The 20,281-nt window shown below is 39.5% G+C and overlaps 2 protein-coding genes and 1 long non-coding RNA gene across 4 annotated transcripts; 2 read left to right on the top strand and 1 right to left on the bottom strand.

Annotated features, from left to right (window-relative positions):
• Nucleotides 1-4,135, top strand: LOC104221588 (probable pre-mRNA-splicing factor ATP-dependent RNA helicase DEAH5). Its single transcript, XM_009772663.2, has 2 exons — nt 1-3,455; nt 3,636-4,135. Exons 1-2 carry the CDS (start codon nt 205-207, stop codon nt 4,027-4,029), a joined length of 3,645 nt encoding a protein of 1,214 aa, XP_009770965.1. The 5' UTR covers nt 1-204; the 3' UTR covers nt 4,030-4,135.
• Nucleotides 4,136-4,548: 413 nt separating this feature from the next.
• On the top strand, nt 4,549-8,143 carry LOC104221587 (uncharacterized). 2 transcript variants are annotated; one of them, XR_011407387.1, is made up of 4 exons: nt 4,549-4,659; nt 5,917-6,033; nt 6,737-6,865; nt 7,978-8,143. It is a non-coding gene; the product is annotated as an uncharacterized lncRNA (long non-coding RNA). The 2 variants fall into 2 exon arrangements; XR_011407388.1 differs by having other exon boundaries at nt 7,380-8,143.
• A 3,229-nt stretch (nt 8,144-11,372) lies between these two features.
• Nucleotides 11,373-12,500, bottom strand: LOC138868745 (uncharacterized). Its single transcript, XM_070146314.1, has 2 exons — nt 11,715-12,500; nt 11,373-11,666 (listed from the first exon to the last, which is right to left on the bottom strand). The coding sequence occupies exons 1-2, from the start codon at nt 12,498-12,500 to the stop codon at nt 11,373-11,375; spliced, it is 1,080 nt and encodes a 359-aa protein (XP_070002415.1).
• Between the last annotated feature and the right edge of the window lie 7,781 nt (nt 12,501-20,281).

Raw genomic sequence — 20,281 nt, 5'->3', positions numbered from 1 at the left:
CTTGCAACTGTTGCCCAAACCGGAACTACGTCGGTTTCCTCTCCTTAACCAGCTCAGATTGATAATTTCCATCAAATACATATTATAGTGCCAATTCCCCTTCTTCAAAATCCCACGATCAGTCTCAAACGGTAAGTCTCTAAAACCCTAATTTCATATAGGAAGCAATTTGTGTGTATATTTCGTGCCTTTGGATTTGTTAAAATGGGAGCTGAAGAAGATGGACTAAAGAAATTAGAATATCTTTCTTTAGTTTCAAAAGTTTGTTCAGAGCTCGAGACCCATTTAGGGTTCGGTGATAAAGTATTAGCTGAGTTTATTACGGAGCTTGGTCGAAAGTGCGAGACAGTGGACGAATTTGATCGGAAATTAAAAGAAAATGGTGCTGAAATGCCGGATTATTTTGTCCGCACATTATTGACCATAATTCATGCCATTTTGCCTCCTAAGGTGAAGTCCAAGTTAGAGAATGAGTTGAGTAAGGATGATTCTGAATTTTCGGCATTGAAAATTAGGGATGATAGAGATAGAGTGAAGGAATTAGAGAAGGAGATTGAGTTGGAGGCAAAGAGTAAGAGGGGGAAGGATGAGGAAGAAGATTTTGATAGGAATAGGCATGACAGGAGGCGAGAGAGGGATCGAGATGATAGAAGAGAACGGGGCAAGGATAGGCATAGGGATAGGGGTAGGGATTGGGATGATGGGGATAGGGGTAGGGAGAGCGAGAGGGATAGAGACTGGGATAATCATGGTGATGATAGAGTTGAATATAAGGGCCGGGAAAGGCATAGGGATCGGGAGCGGGATAGGAATAAATATGAGAAGAATAGGAGAGATGGGTATGGGGAAGGTGAGGAGGATGTTATGAGGTCTGGGAGGCATCAGGACAGGAACAAGTATGAGAAGAACAGAAGAGATGGGTATGAGGAGGATGGGAATGATGAAAGAAGGAAGGGGAGGTTTCCGTCGAATGAGCTTGAGTTGTATGGAGTGTATAAGGGGAGGGTGTCGAGGGTGATGGATTCTGGTTGTTTCGTTCAGCTGAATGATTTTAGGGGGAAAGAAGGGTTGGTGCATGTTTCCCAGCTTGCTACTAGAAGGGTTTCAAATGCAAAAGATTTGGTAAAGCGTGACCAGGAGGTTTATGTGAAGGTGATCTCTATTAGTGGGCAGAAGCTGAGTCTGTCGATGAGAGATGTTGATCAGACTACTGGAAGGGATTTGTTGCCATTGAAGAAGAGTTCGGATGATGATGGATTGAGGGCGAATCCTTCGGGGATGAACAATGAGGGTTCTAAGACAAGGATTGGTCTTTCAGGTATCAGGATTAAAGAGGAGGAAGATGTTGTTCCATCACGACGACCGTTGAAGAGAATGAGTTCTCCCGAAATATGGGAAGCAAAACAACTCATAGCTGCAGGTGTTATGAGTGTAAAGGAATTTCCTATGTTTGATGAAGAGGGGGATGGGGTGCTATATCAGGAAGAGGGTGCGGAAGAAGAGCTTGAGATTGAGTTGAATGAAGATGAACCCCCTTTCTTGCAAGGCCAGAGTCGGTATTCAGTGGATATGTCCCCTGTTAAAATATTTAAAAATCCTGAAGGATCCTTGAGTCGTGCTGCAGCACTTCAATCAGCTTTGATTAAAGAGAGAAGGGAAGTGAGGGAACAGCAACAGAGAACAATGCTAGATTCCATCCCGAAGGATCTTAACAGACCATGGGAAGACCCAATGCCGGAGACTGGTGAGAGGCATCTGGCACAGGAATTGAGGGGTGTCGGTTTATCTGCCTATGACATGCCGGAATGGAAAAAGGATGCTTATGGTAAAGCCTTGACCTTTGGGCAGAGGTCTAAACTATCTCTCCAGGAGCAGAGGAAGAGCCTTCCAATTTACAAGTTGAAGAATGAACTGGTACAGGCTGTCCATGATAATCAGGTCCTTGTCGTCATTGGCGAGACAGGTTCTGGCAAGACAACACAGGTGACACAGTATTTAGCTGAGGCAGGGTATACAACGAAGGGCAAAATTGGATGTACTCAACCTCGTCGAGTGGCTGCTATGTCAGTGGCTAAGAGAGTTGCTGAGGAATTTGGTTGTCGTTTAGGGGAAGAAGTTGGTTATGCTATCCGTTTCGAGGATTGTACTGGACCAGAAACTGTTATAAAGTATATGACTGATGGTATGCTTCTGAGGGAGATTCTGATTGATGAAAATTTGTCCCAGTATTCAGTCGTAATGCTTGATGAAGCGCACGAGAGAACCATTCACACTGATGTTCTCTTCGGACTGCTTAAGCAACTTGTGAAGAGGAGACCTGACCTCCGTCTGATAGTCACATCTGCAACCTTGGATGCAGAGAAATTTTCTGGATATTTCTTCAACTGCAACATCTTTACAATTCCAGGAAGAACTTTTCCAGTAGAGGTGCTTTACACTAAACAACCAGAAAGCGATTACCTTGATGCAGCTTTAATCACTGTACTACAGATCCACTTGACAGAACCTGAAGGTGACGTCCTCCTTTTCCTGACTGGTCAAGAGGAGATTGATTATGCTTGCCAATGTCTGTACGAGAGGATGAAAGGGCTAGGTAAAAATGTTCCTGAACTGATTATTTTACCTGTCTATAGTGCTCTGCCCAGTGAAATGCAATCTAGAATTTTTGATCCTGCCCCTCCTGGGAAGAGAAAAGTGGTTGTTGCTACGAATATTGCTGAAGCTTCATTGACTATCGATGGTATATATTATGTTATTGATCCTGGATTTGCAAAGCAAAATGTGTACAATCCAAAACAGGGGCTTGATTCTTTGGTGATAACTCCAATTTCACAAGCATCAGCAAAGCAACGAGCTGGGCGTGCTGGAAGAACAGGACCTGGTAAATGCTACCGCCTATACACGGAGAGTGCGTTCCACAATGAAATGTCTCCTACTAGCATCCCTGAAATCCAGAGGATAAATCTTGGGAACACTGTACTTATGATGAAAGCTATGGGAATTAATGATCTTTTGTCGTTTGATTTCATGGACCCTCCTTCCCCTCAGGCTCTGGTATCAGCCATGGAACAGTTGTATACTCTTGGAGCGCTGGATGAAGAGGGGCTCCTAACAAAATTGGGAAGGAAAATGGCAGAATTTCCATTGGATCCTCCTTTGTCCAAGATGCTCCTCGCCAGTGTGGACCTTGGTTGTAGCGATGAGATCTTGACCATCATTGCAATGATTCAAACTGGCAATATCTTCTACAGACCAAGAGAAAAACAAGCTCAGGCTGATCAGAAAAGAGCCAAGTTTTTTCAGCCTGAGGGTGATCATCTGACCTTGCTTGCTGTTTACGAGGCTTGGAAAGCCAAAAACTTTTCTGGGCCATGGTGTTTTGAAAATTTTGTTCAATCTCGATCTCTTAGGAGGGCACAAGATGTCAGGAAACAACTCCTCTCCATTATGGACAAGTACGTCTTTAATTCCTTCTCTTTGTTTTTTCATTTCTTGCTTCATCATCTCTTACAATTTTATTCAGCTTTTACTGCCTGATTGGGTTGGACTTAGTCAATTGATTTCTATCCATAATTTTATTGAGAAGAAACTTAATAGATTTGTTATCTAATGGTGAATCTTCCATGCCTTGGCAGGTATAAATTGGATGTTATGAGTGCCGGAAAAAACTTTACAAAGATCCGCAAGGCTATTACAGCAGGTTTCTTTTTTCATTCTGCCAGAAAGGATCCTCAAGAGGGTTATAGAACCCTTGTTGAAAACCAGCCCGTTTACATCCATCCTAGCAGTGCACTTTTTCAAAGACAACCGGACTGGGTTATTTACCATGAGCTGGTGATGACAACTAAGGAATACATGCGTGAAGTCACTGTTGTAGATCCGAAATGGCTTGTGGAATTGGCGCCGAGATTCTTCAAAGTGTCTGACCCAACTAAATTGAGCAAGCGCAAGAGACAAGAACGCATTGAACCCCTTTACGATAGATACCATGAGCCTAACTCATGGCGGTTGAGTAAAAGGAGAGCTTGATCTTTTTGCTTTTTCTATTTTTCATGGGTTAATGCTGTGACCTTAACCACTTGTTTGTTCGGTGTAAAAGAATATTGTTCTATTTTAAAGTATAATTTTGGTCTTAGCAACTGTGGGAATTACTTCTTTGGTTCAAAATTGTTGGTAGCTATCTTTATGTTGTTTCCTGTTTGGAATCTGAAGAAGCTACGGGATTGTCAAAGTTTGTTCCTGTTCTTAAGAAGGACAGCATTCATCGAATCTGTTCTCCAGGAGAAACTTGTTAATATTCTGATACAGGTTTTGGTTCAGTGACAATGTTTCGGTTGGAAGCTCCAAAGACCTATTAACTTCTTGGTACTTGCGGTTGCTTAGTGCGAGTGCTATTTCTACTAAATTTAAATAAATTATACATAACCGACAATGGTGGATGAACAAGATGGTACGAACAGGGGCAATTTGGGGAACTTATTGTTTTGTCATTTAATAACATAGCAGGTAAGGAAATCTCTTATTTGGAATTTGGAATACCCTGGACTCTCTGTTTCTATCTCATTCTGGCTTCTTCAGTAATTTATGTGTCAGCTTTTTCTCGAGTCTCTCCACTTCTTCCGGAAGCTTTGGTTTCTTCTATTCCAGCGAGATCTACCTGTGAGTTTTGGTTTAATTTTCTCCGGTTTTAGTTTTTCTTCTTTCTCTCTAGGTATGTTTTGAAATAGATGTCTGGGCTCATGTTCTGGATACCTTATTATTTCTATTTTTTTTGTTGGGTAAAATGCTATATGGAGGGTAATATTGTTACTCAGGAAAACCGAGATATCCATGTATTTAGGAAATAAAGAATCTTCAGAGTTCAGAGGAAGTTCCATAGAAGAGATTGAAACTAAGTGTGCTTTCTTCTTGGCGATATAGAAAAAAATTCTAGAAATATTTTTGTCACAAGCATGTCGAATATCATTCCTTCTCACCTTTTCTTTGATATTTCTTGAGCTTCATATATGTGAGGACTATGATATCATCATCCAATGTTATTGCAAGTGATGCTTTTCCATTTTTGCCGATTTATCCTTCGAATTGTTGTGTTGTATTTTGAAGCTTCTAGAAACCATGCTCTGGATTTTTTGTGCTTCTGGTTTTCTTCTTGTTTCTTTCCCCCCTCTTTTTTGGGTATGAGAATGCATGCTATCTGATGCATCCTACATTATATTATGCAGCTATCTTTTCTTATTGTTTTCCTTTTGCAATCAAAGCGTTGGTATTTATGTTGTTCTTCTTTCCCATATTTTGATTCTTCTGGTTTTCCCCTTGGTCCATTTTTTTTTGCTTCTCTTTAGTTCCTTCTCTGTTATTGCCTCAATCTTTTGTTAAGTCTTTTCAGTCAATTTCAGATTTAATTGTGATTATAATTCCTGTTATTTTTCCTATCTATGCTTTGTTTTCAATCTTTTTTTTTTCCGTGTCTTCTGTGTATCTATCTTTTCAAGCCGCGTAAAGTAAATATGAGCATGGAGTAATCGGATTTTATTGCTTTGGTGGTTTTATCGGTCTTCTGTTATTTTTTTCTTATTTATTTTGTGCTGCTCAGTGTTGTCGGGAGGCCTCTTAAAATCAGAACACAGAAAAATGGAGTCTGTTGCCTTGTTGGTTTTGAAGTGCATGAATGAGTGTCTTGCAGTCTTCGACATATAACTTCGTCCACACATGTTTATCAGGACAAGCCTAAAGTAGTTTTGAATATAATGGTTGCCTATTGTGAATTCCTTCTGTCAGAGGTGATAATGAACTTTTACATAACTTTGCTGTAATACATAACTAATATAGTCCTTGAATAGGTCACTTCTGTGCAAAAACCTTGTATATGAAAATTTGAAGGTAACTGCATTTGAACTTAACTCTCCAAACTCGCAGGTTTAAATCTCAGTGTTTGTCCATCCTGACTGATATCATAGTGGAATGCAAGGGATCCAATTGTTACATTTTTGAGAGTTTGTCTTCACGGTGCTTTTGATCTAAAGGCATTTTTAGGTAACAAATTATGTCTTTAAATAGCTTTTGTCGATGCTAACTCTGCTTATCACACCTCCTTTTCATCTGTTGTTTTTTTGCTGTTCAATATTAGCTGTCGCGGCCTGCATTAGTGGAGTCCAATATGGTTATGTTTCATTCAATTTGAGTTGAGCTAAGCTGTGTCACTAGCTTTCTAATTTCCTTTGTGAGAACAGGTTCTTGTTTTAGTAAAAGTAAGGAAAATACCTTTAAGGTGTCGGGCAATTGAAAAACACTTTGTCTTTGTTTTGGCTTCCATTAGAATGCTTCCCTGTTAGTTCAGATAAAAAAAAATAGAATGCTTCCTTGTTTAAGTAGTTTCAAATACTCGACTCTCTCTTTTTAGTTGCACAATGTTGGGAAAGATGTGCGACAGGACTTTTAGCCACTGTTTAGCTGTATCAGTTTTTTTGATGAGGTAATAAATCTCATTAAAAGAAGGGCCAAAACATGCCTGTATACAAGGCGTATACCCCCAAAAAATAAAACCTTACAAAAAGACATGGTTTTCTACATAAGACACCCTATCGTATATACATATGGGAACCTCGTGGGTGCATCAAAAATAAATAAGGGAAAAGAGGCTACTCGTCAATCGTACAAAATCTTAATAAAGGGAATGCTTTACTTCCGTTAGCAGTTCACAATTATTGGTCCAACAAATTTTATCTGTTTTATACAGCTATAAAGTGAGTGTCTTTTTGTTGGCTGCACCACATTTCAAGAATATAGCCATTAACTCAGCAACTTGAGGGGAGGCGACAGAGAAAATTATCAAAATGCAGAAAGCAAAACAACAAGCAGGCCAAAGGTAAGGCCCCGTGAAATTTCCTTAATGAGGTACTATGTGTGATTATCTGAGACACAAATATATCCAAAGATAAAGTTTCCACATATTGTGTGGTTCTGCAAATGGAATAGGCTCTGCTTAAAATTGCCGTCGTTCAGCTCTACTTTCCTTTTCAAGCTCCCTTTCCATGATCCACACATCCTTGCCCCTATCTCTCATTCTATTGCCTCCTAATCACTTATAAATGGATATGCGTTTCAAGATTCATCTTCAATCACCTCTGTTCAAGAAAAAAGAATTTCATTTTGGCTTTTTTTTCCTTCCATTTTTGTGAATAAGTAATTTGTAAAAATAATTTTTTCCCTTTGGTTTCACTCTGTCTTTTGTATTTAATTATCCTAAGAGATGACTACCGCTTCTGAACATGCAAAGGAAAATATTTGACATGACTACGAAACCAGATGCCATTTACCCAGTAACAGTTACTATATTATATCAGATCCTTTTGAAGTCGTAATTTTCTTTTGCCTTGTAGGAACAGGATGGGCTAATTATTTGGACAAGAATTATAATTGCAAGGATATTAACCATTCACTGTAGGGAAGTGGCCAACATACATTTAAAATTTCTAGCTTTCTTTATTTCGGACACTCCGATCCTTGAGATCATCTTTCACACATAGATGCAATGGTTATTTCTCTTGAAATCTGAAGACATTATGTTGCAGCATGGACATTAAGATTACTATTGTCAGAATAGGTAAAAAGGGAGTAGCGATTGAAAATTTAAAGAACTAGGAGTTGAAAAGAAGAATAGTACTTGAATTTACTTGCGAACTCAAATCCTTCTCTTTATACTTTTGCAGCGAGACATAAAGTAGCGATTGCAGAGCGCAATGTGTATGTGCTAGCAATTACTATACTACCAAACTATTTAACGTCTTCCTGAGTACCCATGCAAATTGGACTTACTATCTGTTGATACGGAACTCATAGTTTGTTAGGCGTACAAACAGTATTTAGCGTTGTGGGTCTTTGGCGAATTACACTACTGGTGCCACTTCTTTGGTTTGTTTTTCCCTATTCTCCTGCTGATAGTTCTACTAATCTTCCTCAACATAACTTCTTGTGTAGGTAGCAGATGAGGAAGATGATATATTCATACCAGACAAAGCACTGAGAAAACCAGCCACATGCTCCCCTGTTCTTGCCCTATTTGATTATAGAGAGATTAATTTTGTAAATACCATGTTAAAGAATGCAAAATTGTGTGTCGACCACATATCCCACAGTTTTTTGCATGATATGGTAAGAATAGACGTAAAATAATAATATACCTATTTGGTATACTTATACATCGTGCTAGTTGTCACATGGGTGATTTATGTCACTCGAATTCTGCCCGAGGTTCACCTCTGTGCGGCAATCAAGCCTAGCCTTGACTTCAGCCTTTCCAACACTTAGTTTTATTTTTAGGGACGTTTGCACTTAGAATGAAAATAGGCAGCAAAAACAGTAAATAAAGGCACACACGATATACAGGAATTTCTTCCCAACTTATATTAATATGTGAATACAAGAACACAATAGCCAACCCTATGGCCAAGACAAAGAATTCCCTAATTTCCTGCCCCAAAAAGATTTTCTCACCCTTAGGAAATGACTTAGACGAATTTGGCTTCACAATGCCTTAGACTAAGTTTTTCTGCCCCGTTTTGGACAGCCTAGCCAAGTATTTATAAGGCTACAATCAGTTGACAAGCCCCAACTGATGGGCAAACAAGTTAAGACAAAGTACAAAAACGTGGGCACACTTTTAGGCCATGATCAACATGTCTTGGAAGAGGTTGCAACTGCCAACTATATGTGCTTTGCACATGTTTTCCAACTGCTGCTTGTGCACAACATGTGTCTGATTTTCGCTCAGCTGCTTTGTGCCAAGGTTGGCATTGCGCCCAACCTTGCCTTTGACACTGCTCCGCGCCAATGTCATTGCCACAACTCGCCGCCCGCTGACTTAGCCACACACATTCATTGTCACAGCTGCCCGCCCATGTCAAGTCGCCCCCGACTTGATCAAATCTGCCCGTATCATTTGCCATTGCTTGTCCCGCCTTGCCTTGCCATGTCTTTGCCCCTGCTTGACATGGCTTTGCCTTGCCATTGTTTTGCCAACTCGCACATCCAAGTAAAGTGCGCCTTGCTTTCGTTCAAGGTGCGTTTGTCGAACCCCGCATTGTCCGTCATGCCGAGCAGCCCATCATGATGTTGCCCAATTTTCTGGTTGTGTGCCAAGGCCATCATGAAAATCCTTGTCACAACCCACTCCTGCCGAGGACCTTTGTGAAGGGGATAACAAACCACCCCCACCAGAAGAATTCGCCGTCCTCGACGAAGCAGCTTCCACATTTTTCAGCACTACCATAGGCCCTAAATATGCTGTTGCTTGCTCATGTTCTTCCTCGTTTGGCTCATCTTCACTCTTTTCTTCAGCAAACAATGCTGAAAGCCGTTCAATTCTTGGACAATCCCTCGCCATGTGTGGTCCTTTGCAAAAAAAAAAAAAACAGCCATCAAACTTGTTGTTTTGTCCCTTGTTTGTCGAAGGTCCAGCACATTGCTTTCCATTCTCATTGCCATTGCCCTCAACAACATTACCCTTGTCGTTTCCGTTTTTCCTCCACTCTTTTACCTTGTCCTTGTTCCCATTTTTGGACTTTGAAGTAGTAGAGAAATCAGAACCATCTTGTCCCAACCGGAAATCACCCAACGCATCCGCAACAGCAATGACACTAGGAAAATCTTTCACATTCTGCCTTCGTAGTTCCATTTGCGCCCATGACTGCAACCCGTAAAGGAAATTATGCAGCTTGTCTTCCTCAGATATGTTGCTTATATCCAGCATCAAAAAACTAAAATCTTTGACATAATCTCTGACCGTTCCAGTTTGTTTCAACTTATTCAAACGATCTCTAGCAATCCTGCCCGCATTGCTAGGAAAGAATTGATCCTTCAACTCTTTCTTCAGCCCTTCCCAAGAGTCAATCTTCAGTCTACCACCACTTACATCATCTGCCACACGCGTACGCCACCACAGCTTTGCATCGTCCACCAAGTACATAGTCGTAATAGGGACCTTGTCTTCATCTTGCACTTTGGCAGCATGGAAGTACTGTTCCATATCCCACAGGAAGTTTTCGAGTTTCTTGGCACTCCTTGCGCCATTAAACTCTTTAGGCTCCGGAATTCTGACCTTGGTACAATCTGCCCCACGCTGTGCTTCATCATTGCCAACAGCACGACGCAGCAACCCATTTTTCGTTTTCAGATCTGTGCACTCCTGGCTCCGCCTGTTCATCTCGACCTCATGATAGGCGAGAAGAGTCAAGATAGTCAGAAATTGATCCCCATCAACAGTTCCGACGAGTGCCTCTAATGCAGCAACCTTTTCCCTCAGTTCTGCGTTGCCACCAACCATTATTCACAAAATTCAACCACCGAACGTTGTGTCTCTGCCCCGATCCAGCATGGCTCTGATACCAGTTGTCACAGGGGTGATTTATGTCACTCGAATTCTGCCCGAGGTTCACCTCCGTGCAGCAGTCAAGCCCAGCCTTGACTTCAGCCTTTCCAACACTTAGTTTTATTTTTAGGGACGTTTGCACTTAGAATGAAAATAGGCAGCAAAAACAGTAAATAAAGGCACACACGATATACAGGAATTTCTTCTCAACTTGTATTAATATGTGAATACAAGAACACAATAGCCAAACCTATGGCCAAGACAAAGAATTCCCTAATTCCCTGCCCCAAAAAGATTTTCCCACCCTTAGGAAATGACTTAGACGAATTTGGCTTCACAATGCCTTAGACTAAGTTTTTCTGCCCCGTTTTGGACAGCCTAGGCAAGTATTTATAAGGCTATAATCAGTTGACAAGCCCAACTGATGGGCAAACAAGTTAAGACAAAGTACAAAAACGTGGGCACACTTTTAGGCCATGATCAGCATGTCTTGGAAGAGGTTGCAACTGCCAACTACTTCCCATGTGCTTTGCACATGTTTTCCAACTGCTGCTTGTGCACAACATGTGTCTGATTTTTGCCCAGCTGTTTTGTGCCAAGGCTGGTATTGCGCCCAACCTTGCCTTTGACACTGCTCCGCGCTAATGTCATTGCCACAAATCGCCGCCCGCTGACTTAGCCGCACACATTCATTGTCACAGTTGCCCGCCCATGTCAAGTCGCCCCCGACTTGATCAAATCTGCCCGTATCATTTGCCATTGCTTGTCCCGCCTTGCCTTGCCTTTCCATGTCTTTTCCTCTGCTTGACATGGCTTTGCCTTGCCATTGTTTTGCCAACCCACACATCCAAGTAAAGTGCGCCTTGCTTCCGTTCAAGGTGCGTTTGTCGAACCCCGCATTGTTCGTCATGCCGAGCAGCCCATCATGATGTTGCCCATTTGCAGGTTGTGTGCCAAGGCCATCATGAAAATCCTTGTCACAACCCACACCTGCCGAGGACCTTTGTCAAGGGGCTAACAAACCACCCCCACCAGAAGAATTCGTCGTCCTCGACGAAGCAGCTTCCACATTTTTCAGCACCACCATAGGCCCTAAATATGCTGTTGCTTGCTCATGTTCTTCCTCGTTTGGCTCATCTTCACTCTTTTCTTCAGCAAAAAATGCTGAAATCCGTTCAATTCTTGGACAATCCCTCGCCATGTGTGGTCCTTTGCAAATAAAACAGCCATCAAATTTGCTGTTTTGTCCCTTGTTTGTCGAAGGTCCAGTACATTGCTTTCCCTTCTCATTGCCATTGCCCTAAACAACATTACCCTTGTCGTTTCCGTTTTTCCTCCACTCTTTTACCTTGTCCTTGTTCCCGTTTTTGGACTTTGAAGTAGTAGAGAAATCAGAACCATCTTGTCCCAACCGAACATCACCCAACGCATCCACAACAGCAATGGCACTAGGAAAGTCTTTCACATTCTGCCTTCGTAGTTCCATTTGCACCCACGACTGCAACCCGTAAAGGAAATTTTGCAGCTTGTCTTCCTCAGACATGTTGCTTATATCCAGCATCAAAGAACTGAAATCTTTGACATAATCTCTGACCGTTCCAGTTTGTTTCAACTTCTTCAAACGATCTCTAGCAATCCAGCCCCCTTTGCTAGGAAAGAATTGATCCTTCAACTCTTTGTTCAGCCCTTCCCAAGAGTCAATCTTCGGTCTACCAGCACTTACATCATCTGCCACGCGCGTACGCCACCACAACTTTGCATCGTCCACCAAGTACATAGTCGTAATGGGGACCTTGTCTTCATCTTGCACTTTGGCAGCATGGAAGTACTGTTCCATATCCCACAGGAAGTTTTCGAGTTTCTTGGCACTCCTTGCGCCATTAAACTCTTTAGGCTCCGGAATTCTAACCTTGGTACAATTTGCCCCACGCTGTGCTTCATCATTGCCAACAGCACGACGCAACAACCCATTTTCCATTTTCAGATCTGTGCACTCCTGACTCAGCCTGTTCATCTCGGCCTCATGATAGGCGAGACGAGTCAAGATAGTCAGAAATTGATCCCCATCAACAGTTCCGACGAGTGCCTCTAATGCAGCAACCTTTTCCCTCAGTTCTGCATTGCCACCAGCCATTCTTCACAAAATTCAACCACTGAACGTTGTGTCTCCGCCCCGATCCATCCTGGCTCTGATACTAGTTGTCACAGGGGTGATTTATGTCACTCGAATTCTGCCCGAGGTTCACCTCCGTGCGACAGTCAATCCCAGCCTTGACTTCAGTCTTTCCAACACTTAGTTTTATTTTTAGGGACGTTTGCACTTAGAATGAAAATAGGCAGCAAAAACAGTAAATAAAGGCACACACGATATACAGGAATTTCTTCCCAACTTGTACTAATATGTGAATACAAGAACACAAAAGCCAACCCTATGGCCAAGACAAAGAATTCCCTAATTCCCTGCCCCAAAAAGATTTTTTCACCCTTAGGAAATGACTTAGACGAATTTGGCTTCACAATGCCTTAGACTAAGTTTTTTTGCCTTGTTTTGGATAGCCTAGACAAGTATTTATAAGGCTACAATCAGTTGACAAGCCCCAACTGATGGGCAAACAAGTTAAGACAAAGTACAAAAACGTGGGCACACTTTTAGGCCATGATCAACATGTCTTGGAAGAGGTTGCAACTGCCAACTGCTTCCCATGTGCTTTGCACATGTTTTCCAACTGCTACTTGTGCACAGCATGTGTCTGATTTTCGCCCAGCTGCTTTATGCCAAGGCTGGCATTGTGCCCAACCTTGCCTTTGACACTTTTCCGCGCCAATGTCATTGCCACAGCTCGCCGCCCGCTGACTTAGCCGCACACGTTCATTGTCACAGCTGCCCGCACATGTCAAGTCGCCCCCGACTTGATCAAATCTGCCCGTATCATTTGCCATTGCTTGTACCGCCTTGCCTTGCCTTGCCTTGCCTTGCCTTGCCATGTCTTTGCCCCTGCTTGACATGGCTTTGCCTTGCCATTGTTTTGCCAACCCGCACATCCAAGTAAAGTGCGCCTTACTTCCGTTCAAGGTGCATTTGTCGAACCCCACATTGTCCGTCATGCCGAGCAGCCCATCATGATGTTGCCCAATTTTCAGGTTGTGTGCCAAGGCCATCATGAAAATCCTTGTCATAACCCACACCTGCCGATGACCTTTGTCAAGGGGCTAACACTAGTATACTACCGTGCAAGATATTTTACTATAATATTGAACATTTACATGTTATATTACTATAATGATATATCTTTTGTTATACTGTATACTATATGCCAGAAATATTTGCAGTAATACACATATATATAACCACAAAAAGTAAAAAAAGAAAAAAAGAAAAGATAAAAGGTATATTATAGTTTATATTAAAAAATAAAAGGTATTCAGTTGGAAAGGAACGAAAAAAATGAATGGTATCAAATTAAGCAAAAAAGAATATAAAAATAATTTGAAGAAAATATAAATGGGATCCAATTAAGTAAAAAAATAAAGAAAAGTATAATTTGGAAAAGATAAATGGACTAGAAAAGGAGAAAAGAGAAAGGAAACAAAAATTTAAATATAAAAAAGAAATAAAAAAGAAAAGGAGCAAAGAAAAAATAAAAAAATAAAAAATAAAAAATAAAAAAGAAAAAAGAAAAAGAAGATAAAAAAAAGGAGGAACAGAAAAGATAGAAAAAAGAAAAAGAAAGGGAAAAAAGGAGAGAAAATAGGGATCAGGTGGTTAATATAGAAGTTGGAAACTAGAGTAGGCATATTGATATTAGGGAAATTTTCGTTCCTATACCATATAGGAAACTATATTACCAAATATGTTCATAGTTTGCATATTACCCGCCATGCTAATAGTATTTCTATAAAATATAGACAATTCATTAAATAAGGAATCATTGTAGCTGTAGGCTTCCTTATCTAGGGGCGCTAATATTGGGGAATTAAATATTCTTCCAAATATTTTACAACCACCTCACTCACGTATCAAACCACACCCCACGATTTCCTCTTCAATCACCCACGGTTTCCTCTTCTAAAACCAGCGAAAATCTGCACCATTGACAACCATTAAAAAACTTTGAAGCTTTGAATTCGAATTTGGGTTTTCAAAAGATATTTGTTTGTTTGGATTGGATGTTGTTGCAAAGAATTGAGAATTCTCTCTACGTCTCTCTCTATCTCTCAATCCCAAATTTCAGTAATACAAAGCAAAGGAAAAGAGAGCAGCAATTCCACCATTGGCAGTCATTAAAAAGCTTTGAAGCTTTGAATTCAAATTTGGGTTTTCAAAAATCATTATTTGTTTGGATTGGTGTTGTTGAAAATAATTGGGAATATGGTTTGGAGTTTATATCTCAATTTGAGGGGTTTTGGTGAATATTAGACTTGGTTTTGGCAGATTTCAGATTGAAACTCGAAGAAGAAGAAGAAAAAGACATGACATACATTATATTGCAGAAATTGTAGAAAAATTGTAGACTGTTGTTTTTATTTTTCTTTTATTCATTTACCTATTGTATGAAAGTTTAACAACATTGTATAAAAATTGTATTTAAGTGATATTATATTGTAGTTGTATATAACTTAGTAGAAATAATGTACGAAAATTGTAGATAATTTGTAGATAAGTTGTATAATATATAATTAGTTGTATGAAATTTGTTTTTACTATGTATAAATCAGATACAAAATATACAAAAGATATATTGTACAAATTTTGTATAAAATTTGTATGTAAGTTTTATGTTATTGTAGTTGTATTTAACTGGGTGAAAATAATGTGTGAAAGTTGTAGAAAATTATAGATAAGTTGTATTCCTCTATAACGGGAGATGTTGGCATATCAAGTAACTTTAGTGTTCCAGACGAACATGCATGAAAATAAAGATAAATTCTTGTTATGAACAGTTTGTAGAAATTTTGTAGATAATTTGTAGAAACATTGAAATTCTGTATTTTCATATTAATTTTTCAAATGATATGTAGTTTTATTGTAGAATAAATGTAGAAATTTTGTAGATATTGTAAAAATCCATAATGATATACGCCATAGTTAAATGAATAAAAGAATACAATTTTATGGTAGTAAAATTGTGCATCCGCACCTCATGCTCAGTTCTGCAAAGTCAAGAAGACATTTTGTGCATCTGCACTCAACTCACGTAACTTTACAAATCTACAAGCAACTAGAAAATTGGTCATGTGCCTCACTTTACTTTACAATCCTCAAGCAACTAAATAAATGGTCATGTGCCTGGCTTTTGACTATAGCAACTTGATCAATAGATGAAGCACAACCTAATTTCAATTCCTCAATTCTGTCTCCCCGAAAACAAGCCATTGTGAGTCTTATTTGACTCATTCCTCACATTCAACCTATTCTACAAATTCACGCCTCTTTAAATACAATACAACCATACTTTCTTGAATTTAAAGGTATAGCAATATATATAACTTAAAAAACATCTTCTCCTCTGCACAAGTTAGCTCCAAAACAGACGAAGTGGAATAACAAGCTCCCATATTGAGATATAAACTCCATATCTAAAATCAAGTCAGTTTCAATCTGAAATTCAGCCAAAACCAAGTCTAATCTTCCCAAAACCCCTCAAAATTGAGATATAAACTCCAAACCATATTCCCAATTATTTTCAACAACACTCAATCCAAACAAATAATGATTTTTCAAAACCCAAATTCGAATTCAAAGCTTCAAAGCTTTTTAATGGCTGTCAATGGTGGAATTACTGCTCTATTTTCCTTTTCTCTTATATTACTGAAATTTGGGATTAAGAGATAGAGAGAGACGTAGAGATAATTCTCAATTCTTTGCAACAACATCCAATCCAAACAAACAATGTCTTTTGAAAACCCAAATTCGAATTCAAAGCTTCAAAACTTTTTAATGGTTGTCAATGGTGGAGGGGTCACAGATTTTCGCTGGTTTTAGAAGAGGAAATCGTGGGTGATTGAAGAGGAAATCGTGGGGATTTGGAGAGAGAAACTTGGGGGAGTGTGAATATACGGTTGAGTAAAATTAGGAGACTAATTAATACCATTAAAATCCTAAAATGGTACATAAATGGTAATTAGGTATATAGAAGGTAATTATATTAAAAGTTAAGCATGAAGGGTAATATAGTTTACTATATGACATAGGAATGTAAAAATTCCTTGATATTATTTAACGAGTAGAATTCTTAATGGATACAGTGAGAGTAATTTTTTGGGTTTCTATAGGTATTTGTGTATCTTTCCTTATCCCTTATCCCAAGTCCCCAAAGCTGAACACATGAGGGGGTAAGTGTACAAGTAGCTGTATTTAGGTCCCCTATTTAAAAAATAGCCAAGGTTTATAAAGTTTAACCACCTTAGAATTAACTTCAGACTTGCGAGACTAAAGTTGGGAATCACTTGTTTGAAATCTGAATCTTTAGACATATAGGTCTGAAGTTGGGATTCCCAAACCAAACTTTAGATCAAAATGTTTGTGGTTGGCAATGTCAAACTTTAAATATTTGGCTTTGAAGTTAGACTTGGGAATCCCATCTTTAGATCTGTATGTACGAAGTTTGAAAACTTTGAATCAGAAAGGTCTTAAGTAGGAACTATAAAGCCTAATCCAAACCCAAAATGTTTGAAGTTGGCAAATATCCAAACAACAAAAGATTTTTCAAAAAGTAAAAAAAAAATTGGATAGAGAAAGGGACGAGAAAAAATTGGACTATGTTTAATGAATTAGTCTTCTTCTTGGTAAAAAAATGCTTCCCCATTTTCCACAATGAATTCTTATCATATTTTATTTACTCAAATGACAGTTGGGTGAATTAAATGGTGACTCTTAGGTTCTCCTCTTTCATATTCCTGACTCTATTTGTTCTATTCTCAGATCAACACTCGTGGTAAGAAATTTCTAAGGTAATGAAGACTTTCCACACTTAAAAACGGCCAAAAGAGTAACAGGAAGAGGAGCAACAACAAACATGGTTTTGACCACCAAAGGATGTGGTGTAGTAGAAGGGACTGCTCTTCCTTTAACCAAACATCTCAAGTTCGAGCCATGGGTATGGAAAAATCCTTGGTAGGGAGTGCTTCCCCCGAATGGGGCCCTACACAGTGCGAATTCAGATATAATCAGGCTCCAATGCGGGTACCAAACACCGGGTGAAAAAAAAAAACTACGGTTTTGAACTTTGCCAATTGTTTATCCTTAAAACGGATAACAATTAGATTTGTACGCGGTTTTAAATATATGTGGATAGATTCAATACAAAAAATCAAGAATGTTCGATAAACGAATTAAAGATGAAATCTGTAAGCACGTGATTTTTTCCCAATATGATAATTACTCCCAAAAATTCAAAAATAAAATAATTTTCCTTGGTGTGGAATTTCTGTGATATTTTGTGATATTTTGAATAATTATTTATATTTGTTTGTGCGTGTTTATTTGCTAAATTAATAAAAAATACAAAAATATGTCGCATTTTGCATGTAGGATTTAATTCTACAATTGTTAGTAATTAAATTTGTTTTACAAAAATTAAAAATTACAAAAATAGGCATCGTTTGCATTTTTAGCATTTAATGTCCAAATATACAATTTTATGCTTAATTATTACTTAATTGTGCGTTAATTGTTATTGGGAGTTAATTTGCGCTTTTATAACTTAATTTAATTCTTAATAATAGTTTAAGTATTTTTATAAATTAGTTTTAGAGAAATAAAAGAAGAAAAGAGAGCGAAAATATAAAGAAAGTCGGAATTAGGCCTCTTCTTCGATTTCAAGCCACAAACCCAAAAAATGGCCCAATCTTCCCTATGACCCAGTCCACTTCAGACCGGGTCGACCCGGTCCGCCCCATTAACCCAATACCCAACCCCTTTCTTCATTTTTTTGGTCTAAACACAAAAACAAAACAAAGAATAACAAAACAAAAAAACCTAACACTAACATCCGCCTCCCCCCTCCATCTCCTTCTTCTCCAAAACCTTCAACCCAAGATAACCATGGCTGCCTCCCATGGCGTCGTCCAGTCCTTCGACCAAACAGTCCCCTCCCTCGTCGTCGTTATTCGTCGTCAACACCACTCATGTGGAGGGGTATTTAAGTATTTACCACTCATGTGTAAGGACGTGGTAGTCCCCGGGCCTGAGGATGATATCACCACTCATGTGGAGGGGTATTTAAGTATTTACACTTATCCCTTCATAGTGGGCCCGTAGACCTAATTATTTTGGACTTTTGCAAGAGATACGAGGTTTGCTAACAAATGGTCTCAACTGAATGATGATCTCCAAACACAGTTGAGCTTGGCTGTCAGAGAGCGGGATGCCTTCGGTAGAGAATACGAGGCAGTGAAGTCCAAGTTGGATACAACCTTGGCTGATACCGACGAAATGGTAGCCCAATACAAGGCCGATGTGGAGGCAGCTGAAGTCCGCCTAAAGGAAAAGGCCGAATATATGAAATGGCTAACCCGAAGAGAGACCCTCAAGAAAATCCATTCCCGAGGTTTTGAACTGTCGGCTGAGACCGAGGAAGCTAAAAAATCTGAGGTCGAGGAAAAGAAGATTTACGAGCCTGAAGGTGCCGAAGCCTTTGAGGATTTCAAGGGCTTAGAGGGATCCGAAGGCGCTGATGGCTCCACCGATGAGTTGGGCTCTGGTGAAGATTAGGCGTAGATGGCTTAGTACTTTTTTTTTTTAGTTTTGGTCTTATGTACATTTTTTGTTTATTTTGAGGCCATTTCTATTGAGCCTTTGTATGTGTATTCCGGAATATATATAAAGTTTTCCCTTTCTGGCAATTTTGAGTCTTTTAGCATCTTTTCATAATTTCTACTCTTGCAATTCTTCTAATGCCTTAGCGTAGAATCAAATGTAGTTATAGGGAATTCCATTTTCAAAGATCTAAACGGAGTCTGACTTCGATACAACTTTGTTTGTTCGAGGCTTTGAAAACTCGATGTGACCAAAAGTCTTTTTAAAGATGCTTAAGTGATTTTAGATGATGTTTTTGCCGAGGATGACCTTTTAGCAGGTTTCAAATTTTTATGTAAGTGATTACGAGCTTCGGATGTCTCTGAGCCATTTTTAGGGCGGCTATAGCCTTTTGTATTTAGGCACTAGCCTAATAGGCTTGATGCCTCCGGGATTTTGTATCCCGAATTGTCTGAACTCTTTTTCGGACAACAGTCCCTGAGTAGGGTAGCCCTTGGGCTCGATAGTCCCCAAATAAGGGTAGCTCTTGGGCTCGATAATTCCAAAATAAAGGGTGGCCCTTAGGCTTGATAGTCCCCGAGTAGGGATAGCCCATGAGCTCTTGGAATCCGAGATCGAAGAAATAAAAAAATGCATAATAGCAAGGTTCATTTCAGTGTGTAAAATACATGATCGAAAGCGTGTAAAAGCTTGCATCAAGGCTAAAGTGGATTATGTGGGCACATTCATACGACTATTTGGCCCTTAATTTGAATCCTAACCATCGAGCCTTAGCTTCTAACATACTAGGTTTTCTTTTTCCCTTGCTAAAGTTTTTGTTGCTAAAACCTTAATCCGAGGGTAATGGCCCCTAGTATTTGAGGTCGAGCTTGAGAGGGCTCGGATACCGTTGATGTGAAATGAATGCCCATTGACCCCGATTTGAGACTGGCCTTTGAATCTAAGTTAGCAAATTTTACTGTTGCCTCATTAAAAACCTTTCCAAAAAAACCATTTTGGGACAAAACCGGTTCAAGAGAAAAAGAGTGCAATGCATGCTTTCAGACCTAATAGCCATATCCATCTTTGGCCGTTGCCTGCGAGTGTTAGTATGATTCATAATATGATTAAAGAGTTAATATCATACCTTAGTAGTAGTACCGCTTTAAGTGCGTCAC

The sequence above is a fragment of the Nicotiana sylvestris genome, chromosome 5 (genome assembly GCF_000393655.2).
Source record: "Nicotiana sylvestris chromosome 5, ASM39365v2, whole genome shotgun sequence".
NCBI lineage: Eukaryota > Viridiplantae > Streptophyta > Magnoliopsida > Solanales > Solanaceae > Nicotiana > Nicotiana sylvestris.
Note: the sequence above shows the minus strand (reverse complement) of the source record. Positions and strands in the feature narration are given on the sequence as shown.

What these genes read in the sequence shown, in the direction of transcription:
- LOC104221588 (XM_009772663.2), top strand. Translation starts at nt 205, where the DNA reads ATGGGAGCTGAAGAAGATGGACTAAAGAAATTAGAATATCTTTCTTTA. An exon ending in CTCCTCTCCATTATGGACAA is followed by an intron (nt 3,456 to 3,635) that starts GTACGTCTTTAA and finishes ATGCCTTGGCAG; the next exon opens with GTATAAATTGGATGTTATGA.
- LOC138868745 (XM_070146314.1), bottom strand. Translation starts at nt 12,500, where the DNA reads ATGGCTGGTGGCAATGCAGAACTGAGGGAAAAGGTTGCTGCATTAGAG. An exon ending in AAAACGGGAACAAGGACAAG is followed by an intron (nt 11,667 to 11,714) that starts GTAAAAGAGTGG and finishes AATGTTGTTTAG; the next exon opens with GGCAATGGCAATGAGAAGGG.